The 12589-nt window shown below is 27.1% G+C and overlaps 3 protein-coding genes across 3 annotated transcripts; all 3 read right to left on the reverse strand.

Moving 5' to 3' along the window:
• Positions 1-1761: 1761 nt before the first annotated feature.
• Positions 1762-3747, reverse strand: OCT59_019194 (uncharacterized protein; the record flags this gene model as incomplete). Its single annotated transcript, XM_025329531.2, has 1 exon — positions 1762-3747. The coding sequence occupies one exon, from the start codon at positions 3745-3747 to the stop codon at positions 1762-1764; it is 1986 nt and encodes a 661-aa protein (XP_025184501.2).
• A 1317-nt stretch (positions 3748-5064) lies between these two features.
• OCT59_019195 (uncharacterized protein) lies at positions 5065-7096 on the reverse strand (the record flags this gene model as incomplete). Its single annotated transcript, XM_025331632.2, has 2 exons — positions 5065-5086; positions 5157-7096. The coding sequence occupies 2 exons, from the start codon at positions 7094-7096 to the stop codon at positions 5065-5067; spliced, it is 1962 nt and encodes a 653-aa protein (XP_025184500.2).
• A 3478-nt stretch (positions 7097-10574) lies between these two features.
• OCT59_019196 (uncharacterized protein) lies at positions 10575-11731 on the reverse strand (the record flags this gene model as incomplete). The annotated part of the gene is made up of 5 exons (XM_066135857.1): positions 10575-10620; positions 10691-10852; positions 11316-11421; positions 11498-11517; positions 11721-11731. The coding sequence occupies 5 exons, from the start codon at positions 11729-11731 to the stop codon at positions 10575-10577; spliced, it is 345 nt and encodes a 114-aa protein (XP_066005109.1).
• Positions 11732-12589: the final 858 nt, after the last annotated feature.

Consider the following 12589-nt stretch of genomic DNA (forward strand, 5'->3'; position numbering starts at 1 on the left):
TCTCAAAGTATCATATTTATTACTTTTTTTATATTTGGATCGACATGAGACGTTTTATCAAAGATCAAAAAAAGCTGAAAATAAATATTTAATTTTAAATTAATGTGTAACCATATTAGCTCACAATTTGTTTATTTACTTTAATGTTTATTGAGGAAATGTTATTGTAACGGAGTTAAGTAACGGAGTTAAGGAGTTAAATGAGTAACCAACTTGATGGCGTAAAATCAAACTCCTTATTTATATAATATGTACATATTAAGTAATGTTTATAGTTTAATTTGTGAAACTTGTGAAAAAACACACGACAAAATTATGGAATTGATAAAAATGATCAAAAAATATTAAAAATTCTTGATACGCGCTTATCTATTACAGCTGATTTTATAATGTACGGGACACTTAGCATTTAGCAAATTTTAAAGAACTCGGAAATATTCGGTAAAGCTCACAATAGGATAAAATTAAACCACCATTCTCGGAATAGTACTCCAAAATTGGCGTATAATTTTTATTTTATATCAAGTTTTACCGAATACTTCCGATCTCTTTAAAATTTGTTAAGTGTCCCGTACATTATGAAATCAAATCAGCTGTAATTAGTGATTCGTATAACAATCACTATCGGGGATTCAATTTAACAAATTAAAGGAATAGTTAACGTCAACTTACATCACGACGGATTTATGAAATACCCCAAAATTTGTCCGTCATGTTAAATTAAATAAATATTTGACAGTATATTAGACAAAAATTTTATTTAAGTCCTCGAATTTGTTAGTGAACAGTCACAATGAGTCCCAAAAAATTTTTTGTGCCACAAAACTTACACCTAACCAATTTTCCCACTATCTAACCAATTTTTCCAGTGTTAAAGGCGCGTCATTATTTGACATTTTTTAGAAAGTTTAATCGATATCACAATTATCACATGCCTCCGTAAGTCAATTTTTCCCCGAGGGCGCAGCAGGGTTTTTTGCCAATTTCATAAATCTGCCGCAATAATATTAGACAACCTAAACCTTACGCGTGATAACCTTAAAGTTAATAGATGCATAATACTAGCGTTATATGCATAAAAAAAAAAGATCCGGCAACTTTCAGTTCGAGGAAAAATTATTAGGTGAATCATGATTAAAATTAAAGAAAAGTGTATATTGTTCACTTGTGAATGGTTTTGACATAATTGATGTCGTTCTAGTTCTACTCGATTATAGACAGCCAATTGTAAATGAAAAACCGCAGTATGCACGTGACTGCGTTCAAACCTAATATTAACATGATGTGATGAACCTTTCTCATCCCTAGTCTAAGGAAAGATCAAAGAATCGCCTAAGTTTAAAGAAGTTGATTTGAATTTTTAATAGTGATTAAAACTTTATTTTGTAACGCGCTATGGTATTACATAAAAAATTAAGAGAATGATAAAAGAATAAAATAATATATGAATAGAGAAAAAAAGTATACCGAATAACCGATAAAAATTCGTTTATTACGTGTATTAACATAATAATATGTCTGATAGATATGATTATATGAAATAAAAAATCGAAACGTGTAAGTCATCTAATTAAAAGATGAACTCAATGGTTAATCTGAATTTAAAAATTTTTAAAATAGTAGAAATTTATCAAATTTTTTTGTCCTTTAAGTAAATTCTGATTGTTCATAAAGCGTCGTAAAAATACTTTCTAAAAAAAAAAAATAATTATTATTTTCAAAAATAAGAACCAATCAGGTAGAGCATTAATTAATTCAGAATTACCTTGATTTGTATGGGTCAAAGACTATACAATTATGTATGTCCTTTTTTGATATTTTTCTAGTTTTTCCGCAAATACAACCAACTTCTTTGCGTTTACATCTACATCTAACATATTTAATGTTAATTTGCTTGATTTTTTGATTCAGAAAAATTGGACGATGATCGTTTGTTTTACGTAAAAAGCTAACGTATTTTGGGTTTTTATTCTGTGAACTAAGACTAATAAATGGTTTTTTAAACATTCTAAACTCAAAAGGAAGTGATGTATAAGTGTTAGGTTCTAAAATAATGAGTGCACAAAACGTAAAATTGGGTAATTTTAAATAGCGATTTTTTTTTGAACAATAAGAAAATAAGTCGATTTTTAGTTCATGGTTTGATTGAATTTCATAAAAATTATGTCCAATTATAAGCGAATCATTTGGATCATTCAAATTATTTAATATAGAAATTCCAAAAAAAGGATAATTTGTTCCCATTAGGTGATTTGTAGTTTCTAATGTTAAACTATGAAGCATTTTATTTTGTATATTTTGTGTATTTTGCGAATACTGTCCTTTTACTACTTCAATACAGTTGTCTGCTGATATATAATCAAATTCTATATCATAACCGACAACCATCAAAACAATTTTCAAATTATATTCACATGGTTGAAATTCTTTTTGAATAGCATGAATAATAATACTCGGTATTATTTTTTTCCCATCTTCTGCTTTTTGTTTAAGAATTTGACAGGTAAAAAAAACATTTTTTGAATCTTGATTAATATCAACGGCTGTTGCAAAAAAATCACAGTCAGCTTCTTCATTTTGAATAATGTTTAAAATGTTTTCCGGGATGTTATCGCTTTTTAATAATTCAAACTTTCGGTATATTCCAGCTTGATTAGAATGATATTTACAATCTAAAGTTCCTGTATAAAGAATTTTCTTTCCGATAAATTTATATACTTTTTTGCGTAAGTCGCCAGGTATAAGTTGAAAAATACTGATAGGAGTGTTAAATTCTATACACTCCCAATTTCGATAATCTTTTAAAGATTCCGTCCACTTTTTTTCATTAAAAACGTCACCATCACAATTTCCTCCAAGTATTATCGTATTATTTACCTTATGAAAGGTCGATTTATCTTTTGATATACCATTAGTTGTTTTATTTTGAAAACTTAAAGACATAACGTTTGCATTCAAACCTGCATTTACACCTGTAGTTTTAGTATTATTATTAGACTTTTTCGTTGATGTTAAAGTTTCATTAGTATAAAATCTTCCTCCCATAGTAATTTCAGTTGGAATAAATAGTCCATAATCGTCAATAAATTTCTTTATATCTTTGGATTTTATAGCACCATTTATCGCTTTAATAATTTCATCAGTTGGTTTTAAGTCATCTCTATTTAATTTTAATGATGCCTTAACGACTTCTGTATAATTATAAGATAAATTGTTTCCATCTCTAAGAATTTTCTCTTGTGCGGTCTCTCTTGACAATCCTAATTTTATAAGATTATTTATACTAATGTCAATATTAAACAATAAATTTTTGTTCTTTATAAACTCCTCATTTGAACGAATTTCAATTGTTCCTTTTCCACGTTTATCAATTTCTTTTAGCTCTTTAAAACCCTCCAATATAAATGCCCTGTTATTAGCCGACTTAGTTCCTACATTACTAATGATACGTCCATGATCTAATTTATGATTTTCATTCAAAACATCCCAAAAAATTTGCTTCTTTAGATATATTGAATTATTCTTCCGTGCATCAATTGTTAAAATTTCTTTTAATGAAAATTTTTTTTCATCTTCGATATCAACTGGAGAACCATTTTTCAAAAATAATAATTTATCATCGCAAGAAAGTACTTTACGAATCTTAGATAAATTATCATCTTGTTTTAATTTCTTTAATGATTTTTTTATGACTTTGTCTGACCCTGATTCTAATATATTAACGGATACACTTACTTTATCGGACATTTTAGGATAAAGATTTTGTTTTTAAAGTTTTTATTTTTAAGAAATAAGATAAATTTTATGCTTTTATATTACGTTAGCATACGCCCCAGAAAATCTGAACCCGTAGCACCTTGCTTTTAAAAACAAATGTTACCCAAAATTGGATTGTTTATGCTTTGTTACAATAATTACTTTATTAAAAATTCATGATATACGCAGAAAAAAACAAAAAGCAGACGCAAACGCGTTACAATTTATAAATAGCAATTTATCGTACATTCATTTATTTCTTAATATAGTAATATTATATGAAATGTTAAATTTATGTGACACACGGTGAATGTTCAAAGATATGGTATTAGGCGTACCGGTGTTAATTTTTGTTTACAAAAGTTGGTACTACAGATTAACCAATGTGTTTTCGAATTATGAATTAATAATCGGTATGGTTTCACGATAACTCCTTAATTTTTTTTTTTCGTATACCCAAATTATTTTGGGCGGACGCCATAATTATAATTTGGGGTAATTCATTCAGATATGTAATTTACTATGTAAAGTGTGGGATTTTACTTATAAATTTAGGATGGCACGTGATTTAAAACAAGATGTTTTAAACAATTTAAATCAGGTTTTTATTGTTTTAAACCGTTTTTTTTGTGATCGGCATGATTATTGCGTATTAAAATTATTTTTCGTGGAAGACCATCATCAGAAGACGTCTGTAAGCACTTTGAAAAGTTACAGAAGTTGATGGACGTGGTCGAAAAACACCTCGTTAAAAGTAAAAGAAAATTTAGTATTTAATTTGGAGTAATTATTGTGGAAATGACATTATTGATTTAATTGATCGATTAAAAGATCATTGATGAAATGTAAAAGTCTTCCAGAGGATTTAAAATTAGTATATATTATAATAAAATGCTAAAATTTTTATTGCAAATATGTATTACGTAGTAAAGAGTAAAGTTCTTAATGTTTTAAAACGCCAAAATTGTTGTAAAACATGGTTTTTTGCCATCCCTACAGTTATAAAATCGGATCGACTGTTCAAAAAAGATCAGAGATCATCGTAAAAATTTTTACGCTCGACTTTTTTTTTTATTGTTGAATCGTCCAAGGACGTCAGTATCTAACTATATAGTAGCGACGATATAATGCGTTTAATTTTTAAACGATTGTCAAATTTTAAAAAATCACGCAAATAATAATTTGTATAATTTATGAATAATTTATTAATTCTTTATTAATAAATATTTTTAATAAGGTGAACTGAAATTACGTTCATAAACTCGTGAAACAGTTAAAAATATAAGTCTTAGTATTATAATTTACAAATTACATGACATTCATGAATTTACTAATAATGAAAAATTATTTAATTTAGTAATTATAATCTTGAATATAGAAAATAAATAAAATTTAATTACCTTGCGGGCGGATCAAATAATATACAATCAATATTCTTTTCACTTTTTGATATTTTTAATGTTTTGTTCTGACAAATGTAACAAGTTTGTTTACATTTACAAACGACATATTTTATCTTAATTTGCCTGTTTTTTTGTTTCAAAAAAATTGGTTTATAATTATCATTGTCGTTTTTTGATAGATATAAACTAATATATTTTGGAATAATAGGTCGTGAAGATTGTAAAGGAATAAATGGACTTTTTAACATTTTATAATTAAAAGGAAGTGATGTGTAAGTATCTGAAGTAGGATAGTCCGAAATAATGAGTATATAAAAAGTAAAACTAGGTAATTTACTATAACAATTATTTTTTACATTATAAGAAAATATATCTATTGTTTGATTACTTGAAAAATTATGTCCGATAACAATAGAATTATTTGAAGAATCAAAATTACTTAGTACAGGAATTCCAAAAAAAGGAATTCCACTTGCCATCATTGAGCCAAGTTCTCGTTGTAGTTTTATATTATCAAATTCACATTGAATTTTTTTTGATTTATATTCTTTTTTTATTAATTCTACACTAGTAATATCTGAAAGCAGAAAATTGAAATGTGTATCATAACCGACAATCATATAAGCAATTTTCAATTTATATGTACGTGGACGAAATTTTTTTTGTATACCATGAATAATTATACTTGGTTTTGCTTTTTGTTTTTTGAGAATTTGACAATTAAAAAATACTTTTTTTAAATCTTTAGCGGTATTAACGACTGTTGCAAAGATGTCATAATCAGCTTCTTCATTTTGAATTATTTCTAAGATATTTTGTGAAATATCATTATTTAATTCAAATGTTCCATACATTCCAGGTTCATATAAATTATAATCAAAATCTTTGATTCTTGTATAAAGAATTTTTTTCCCGATAGATTCATATGCTCTTTTACACAGATCATCAGGTAAAAGTTGAAAAATATTAATTGGATTTTTCAATTCTATACACTCCCAGTTTTGATGATTGTTTAAAGATTTAATCCAAGTTTTTTCATCAAATTCTTTATTCTGGTTTTCATCAAATTTTATACTCTGTTTTTCGTCAAATTCTATATCCTGTTTTTCATCAAATTCTATATCCTGTTTTTCGTCAAATTCTTTGTCCTGTTTCTCATCAAGTTCTTTTTTATCATCAGGATGAATCCCTCCAAGTAATCTCGTGCAAACTGAACCATTTAAATAAACTCTTCCTCCCAGAATAACTTCAGTTGGAATAAATTGTCCATAATCTCCGGTAATTTTCTTAAATCTTTCTCCAGGATTTATAGAATTTATAGCATCTTTCACATCATTTTCAAATTCGTTAGTTAATTCTAAATTCGTCTTATTGAATTTCAGTGATACTTTTCCAAGTTCCGTATATTGATAACTTGACTTAATTTCATCATCAAAAATTTTTTTATCTGAACTTTCTTCCAATTTTACAAAATTTTGTACGTTATTATCATTACTAAAAAATAAATTAGTTTTCTTAATCCAATCTTCTTTTGATTTGAATTCGAGTTTATCTTTTTTATATCCTTTACCCTTAATTTCGGTCAGTTCACAATCTTTCATCGTAAATGCCCTTTTATTAGCTTTCTTAATTCCATCATAACTCATAATACATCCATAATCTAGTTTATGTTGATTACTCAATAATTTCCAATCAATCCGATTTAAATATAAAATTTTATCATCTGTTATAATTTCTTTTAATAAAAAATTTTCTTCATCTTCACGTTCCACTTCAATAAATTCTTCACCTATTTTTTTTGAAAATATTAACATATCATTAATAGTATTACTACTTTCAAGTTCTTTACGGACATCGGATAAACAATCATCCGGATTTAATCCTTTTAAAATAGAACTTTGTAAACCTATGGGTTTGATAATAATTTTGGAACGCATTTATTTTATTTGTTTTTTTTTTTAAAAAAAAAAAAAAGAAAATTTAATTTTTTCGTCCATTTTTTTATGTATTTTCTCTTACATTAAAATGATTTTAAGATGATCATGCAATTATTAAAATTTGTAACGTGGGTCAAATTTTAAGCCGACATACTCACAATAATAACAAATCCTTATCTTAAAAACATAAAAATAAACAAAATTGGTCACGCGCCTGGGAATTAAATTTCCGGCGTAACTATCAAAAAAGGAATACTATTGAAGCAAAAGTACGGATCTTAATATTTTGTATGATAAATATTCTTGATGGACCTATATAAACGTTTGTACCCCCAGATCGCTCAAGAAGGCTGGTCTGGAACTTTCCTAATATGAATGCCGATCATCCGTGTATTTTTTTTGTCATCTTGACCTTTGTTTCACTATGTAATTATGTAATGAAAAAAAACTCGGTCTAGCCCATGATTTAAAAAAAGAAAATGTATCGAACACGCGATTACTTTAAAAGTAGTGCCTGATTCACAAAATTTGAGCATACAAAAAATCATGCGCATATGTTTACGGGTGCGCAAATGTTTGAGGGCCCATAAAGTGTATGCATTTATTAAAGCATTTATAATGTTACTCGATTCCGTTTACTTTGAAAAACATAATCACTATGAAGCTTAATTTGGAAATTATTGTTTATTCCTCTAATTTTAGATATTCATTCTAAAGCAATCATTGGCTTTTTTTGGAATACTGATAAATGATTATCTAATAGTTCGGAATCCTTGAACTATTTGAGAGTGGAGTTTTTCTTAATTAGAACTTCGAAGGTTCGAATCTCGTGATTTTAGCAATCACCGCCGAAATGCATGCAGCATACATGCAGAATGTATTTGAATCAAATAATATGGTATTCGACAAGATTCTGTATTCGAATATTCACTTTATCTATCTGTAAACGAATGTTCTCAATCAGAAGCTACAAATCTTAAGTAAACATTAGGAAAGAAATTCGCACTTGGCATTTTTTTTTCATTATTAATTGGTTAAATGTCACGTGATGAAAATCCATTATATTGTGGAGATCCATACCCAATCATTATAATAATAATTTGGTTTTTATTTATAATTTTTTTTTAATTATTGACTATTTGAGTATTCATTCTATCCTTGTAATATTAAGCTGAATTCACTCTATTATGCATTAACTAATAAATGAATAAATAATCCATATCGACTCTCGTAGCTTTCTCTTATTTTGTGAATGAACCATCAACTATAAGTCGAACTTCTAAGTTCTGTCTTGCAACAATTTGATAGATAGTAATAGAAATCCTAACGTAAGTTATATAACGCGCTTTCATTATACCTCACTCTTATTTTCATTCGCGTTAGATATTAAATATAAAAGGATCTTATTAAAAATTGAGATATTTATTAAAATAGAGGGGAAACGATTATAGACTTATAGTACAGACATACAGTATGTACATGTTCTAGAAAATAAAATATTTTTAGGATCAGGTTATATTTGTATTAAAACTTACTTCAATGTCTTCTTTGAATAGAGAACAATCAGCGGGCTTTGGTTCAACTTCATTGACAAAGGATGGATGGAGGATCATTTTCATGATTTGATATGATTTAATAACGTGTACTCGTGTAGGATTATTTTTCCCGTAGAAAGAATGATAGGAAGAATAAGAGAGCAATTTACAAATTCTCTCAGTCCCTTGGTAATAACATTTGGTCCGTAAGCTACATATTTATTTACCGCTGAAAAAATAGCCTATAAAAATTAATTATTAAAAAAAATTGTTAGGTATGTAATCAATAAAAAATCGATCCACTAATTTATAATCTAAAATATACTATGATCACGAATTTTTCACTTTCACTAGAATATATATCCATCCTAGAAAGTCAGAAAAAAAACTAAAATATGTAGGGTTCTTCTACTATGAATATTCATGTTTAAAATAATACTTATATCTCACCTCCTGCTTCCACGATCTAAATTATTTTTCGAATCGTATTGGCATCTTTGTTTAGATTTCTCTTAGTTAATTCTCGATAGAATATGTACAAAATAATTTAAATATATTTCGTCTTTTTTCCTGAATGATTCAATAATAAATATAGCATACTTTAATAGACGCGAACATAATATTCTGTATTTTATTGTTGAGAATTACTTGTCTCATTTTAGTGTGCTGCTTAAACGCGACCTTTCGTTGTAGTGGTAGACCATAACTAGGCTCTGAATTACCAGAATGTTATAGTATTCGAGCTGACAAATTATCACTAGAGCTTAATAATCAGCTTATGCTACTCGCATTTATACTCTGCACTAAAATTTAACTCTCCGGAGAACATAATACCGTTTAAATTTCAGTTCACATAAAAAAAAGAAATGTATGCTAACACGCGGTATCAACCAAATTGCTTTTAATATATGTGTAGATCATTAACATAATTCTGGCCAAATTACTTATTTAGGTGGTGAAAATTATTAAAATTTTATTTATGCAAAACAAACAAAAATTTAACAATTCAAAAAAATTATTACATGTGCTTCATAAACAAAAGTAAGCGCGTAAAAACATAAAGAAAATAAAGAAAATATCTATTATCAAAATATTAAAATGACGTTAATTTTAAATAATATAAGAAGTCTCCAATTCAATTCAGGAATTGACGACTTTAGCACTTTCGAACTTTTCAGTAATTGCTCAACCTACGCGTAAACGTTATAAAAAAATTATAAATTACTAAACCTTAGTAAGCAATAATCGTCCAATTCTACATACCTCAAAAAACTGAAAATTATAATAACTTTCTGATTCCCCCTTTTCTCTTTGTTCAGGAATAAGAACGAATAGAAAGCACTAGCCTATTCAGTAAGAAAGATCGATCAGTCATAATCTAAGTAGGTTAACCATTTCTTTGTCATGCAAAAGATAATTTAAAAGCAGCTTTATAATACTGCCATAAAAGGCGTCATTCAAGAATGATACGATACCGGGACCTCAGATAACGAGCATGATTATCGTATTCAGAAGCTAATTTGAATCAGGTGCCATCGTTTGTGCTGTTGTCTCTCGGTACATTGCGCGAAGAACTAAGTAGTTTTCACATCTATATAATTAAAAGATAATTTAGCATTTTAGCTTAAATAAATATATAAAAGTTAATCAATATTTCTAAACTTACCATAATTCAATATTTTGATCGCTCTTTAAAGTCGGTAACTGCAAGATCTTATGTATTAACTTTAAAAGATAAGATTCCCAATTTTTAATAACGTTCAAAAATAAACTGCATTATAATTTAATTTACAAAGTTTATTATTGTTAATACTTTATTTGCACGAAAAAATCTTATAAAAAAAGTTCATACCTGCTAACATTTCTATGACATCTCCGACGTGCAATATAATGTCACGTAAACAAATTTTTAGAATACTTCCTCATGACTGATTCATCTATTTTTAATTCACAATCCGAAATTTTGAATATAATAACCAATAGATATCGCTACAAATAAATAAATAAATAAGTTTAGCTTATGATTAACTATGTTTATTTCGTGACTGCACATTCTTACAAAATTTTCTTGATGATGTAACGTATTGCCATAGCTTCGGCCCTGGTCGAGGAGGACGTGAATGTAGAACTTTCTTTGAAAATTATTGGTTCTTGAGGTGAGGATATTTCAATCCATTCTAAAACATATTGAAGGAACCTTTCCGATTTTTTCAACAAAACCCTTATTGATCCAAATTTGGCGTGTTTCGTTTCTTACATTTTAAAGTAATAAATATATAATTTTCCCGTTTAACGTTCTATTTAGCTGACGGAGTAAGTAAAAAATCTATTTTCTCTGGACAATATTATATTAAGGTTTTTTTTAACATATAATTCTTGTTTTTTGATCAAAAATTTCTAATTGTAGATTTTTGCAAAAGGAAATATAAAATGGTTTTGAAATGTTATCATCATTAAGGTTGTTCCCTGTATAATTCAGCATCTTTAACGATAGCTCCTTGTATATTTGGTTGTATATTACACCCAGTTAAAATTACTCCATGTTTCAACCTAAAAGCCCGTTAGAAACGCAATAAATAATTAGATCATTAAGCATTTTCGCGATAGTCTCACTTTGATCTCTACTTGAAATTTTCTTCTATTCTGAGACAATACAAAACTATAAATTTAAGGTCTCATATCACGCTTGGTGTTTGTGCTCTGGTTGTAAAGATATATAAAGAATATTATATTCTCTGATGTTGATACAACTTCTGTCACTTGCTTCATTATTCAATATACCGTCATTAGCTTAACCAAGATGTTAAAATAGTTAATAACCATTATTAACCAAGCCATTAAATAACAAATAATTAAATTTTGCTACCTGTTATAACTCGTAATGTACTAAATTTGCTTTTTTAAACCTTAAATTTCCTTCGTCAACATATTTAATTATTACGGTAATTAAAAATATATTTAGTTTAATAAACGTATTTAGTTATAGAAACTATTTTTACAGATCGAGACAACGATTAATGTTGAATAATTAATCATATAAAAAATTTACTTAGATTATAACCGCAATCCATAAACTTGTGGAACGAGACGAATTTAACATAAATTTTGTTTCACAAGATGGTCAATTTTAGAAATTGAGCGAATGAAAATTAGTAATTTATAGTTTGATCTCATGGGATTTGATATGACGTGTACGGCGTGAACTTTATATTATCATTCAATTTGTTCCGGACAATGAAAAATTTTTCAATTTCAAAAAAAAAGGAACAATTATCATTATTATACCACACACAACGATCGATATCTTTGCCATTTGTAGATCAATTCTGAATCAAAGAAATATTTAGTAGTTAATCATAAAAAATAAAGCAACGTACAAAAATATAGTTAGATTGTTGGAGACTCGTCATACCAAAAGTCTTATTAAATTCTTATCCAAAAGAACTTAACGTAAAGATGAGACATTATAACAGTTGATATTAAATGATTTAATGCATGGGAACTAGGAATACTAATAAAAGAACATAGCGAATTAATTGAATTAATGTTAAAGCTAATGGGTATAACTTGGAATTGAATAAAAGATTGGATGAGAAAAAGTTTAATTATTTGTTAATGAACATATTTAAGAATATCTGTCGAAAATTCACAAAATGAAAATTTAATCATGAAATTAAGTCAGCATATATATAATATATATATAATGCAGAACTTGAACGTTTAGAACCAAATGAAATTTATAAAGAAATCAAAAATGTTATATAATCTGATGATCCAGAGAAGAATTTGGATAAATATGGTCAATTCATTCTAAAAATCATTTTAGAAGAAGAGTATATTTTAAAAATATTGAATGACATTGAAAAAATTCTGTAGCTAATAGCCTAATACTAAGACTAAGAAAGGTTCTACAAAGCGTTAATATTGGACCTTTAAATCTCAAAATAGGAGTTAATTC

The sequence above is a fragment of the Rhizophagus irregularis genome, chromosome 28, assembly GCF_026210795.1.
Source record: "Rhizophagus irregularis chromosome 28, complete sequence".
NCBI classification, from domain to species: Eukaryota; Fungi; Glomeromycota; class Glomeromycetes; order Glomerales; family Glomeraceae; genus Rhizophagus; species Rhizophagus irregularis.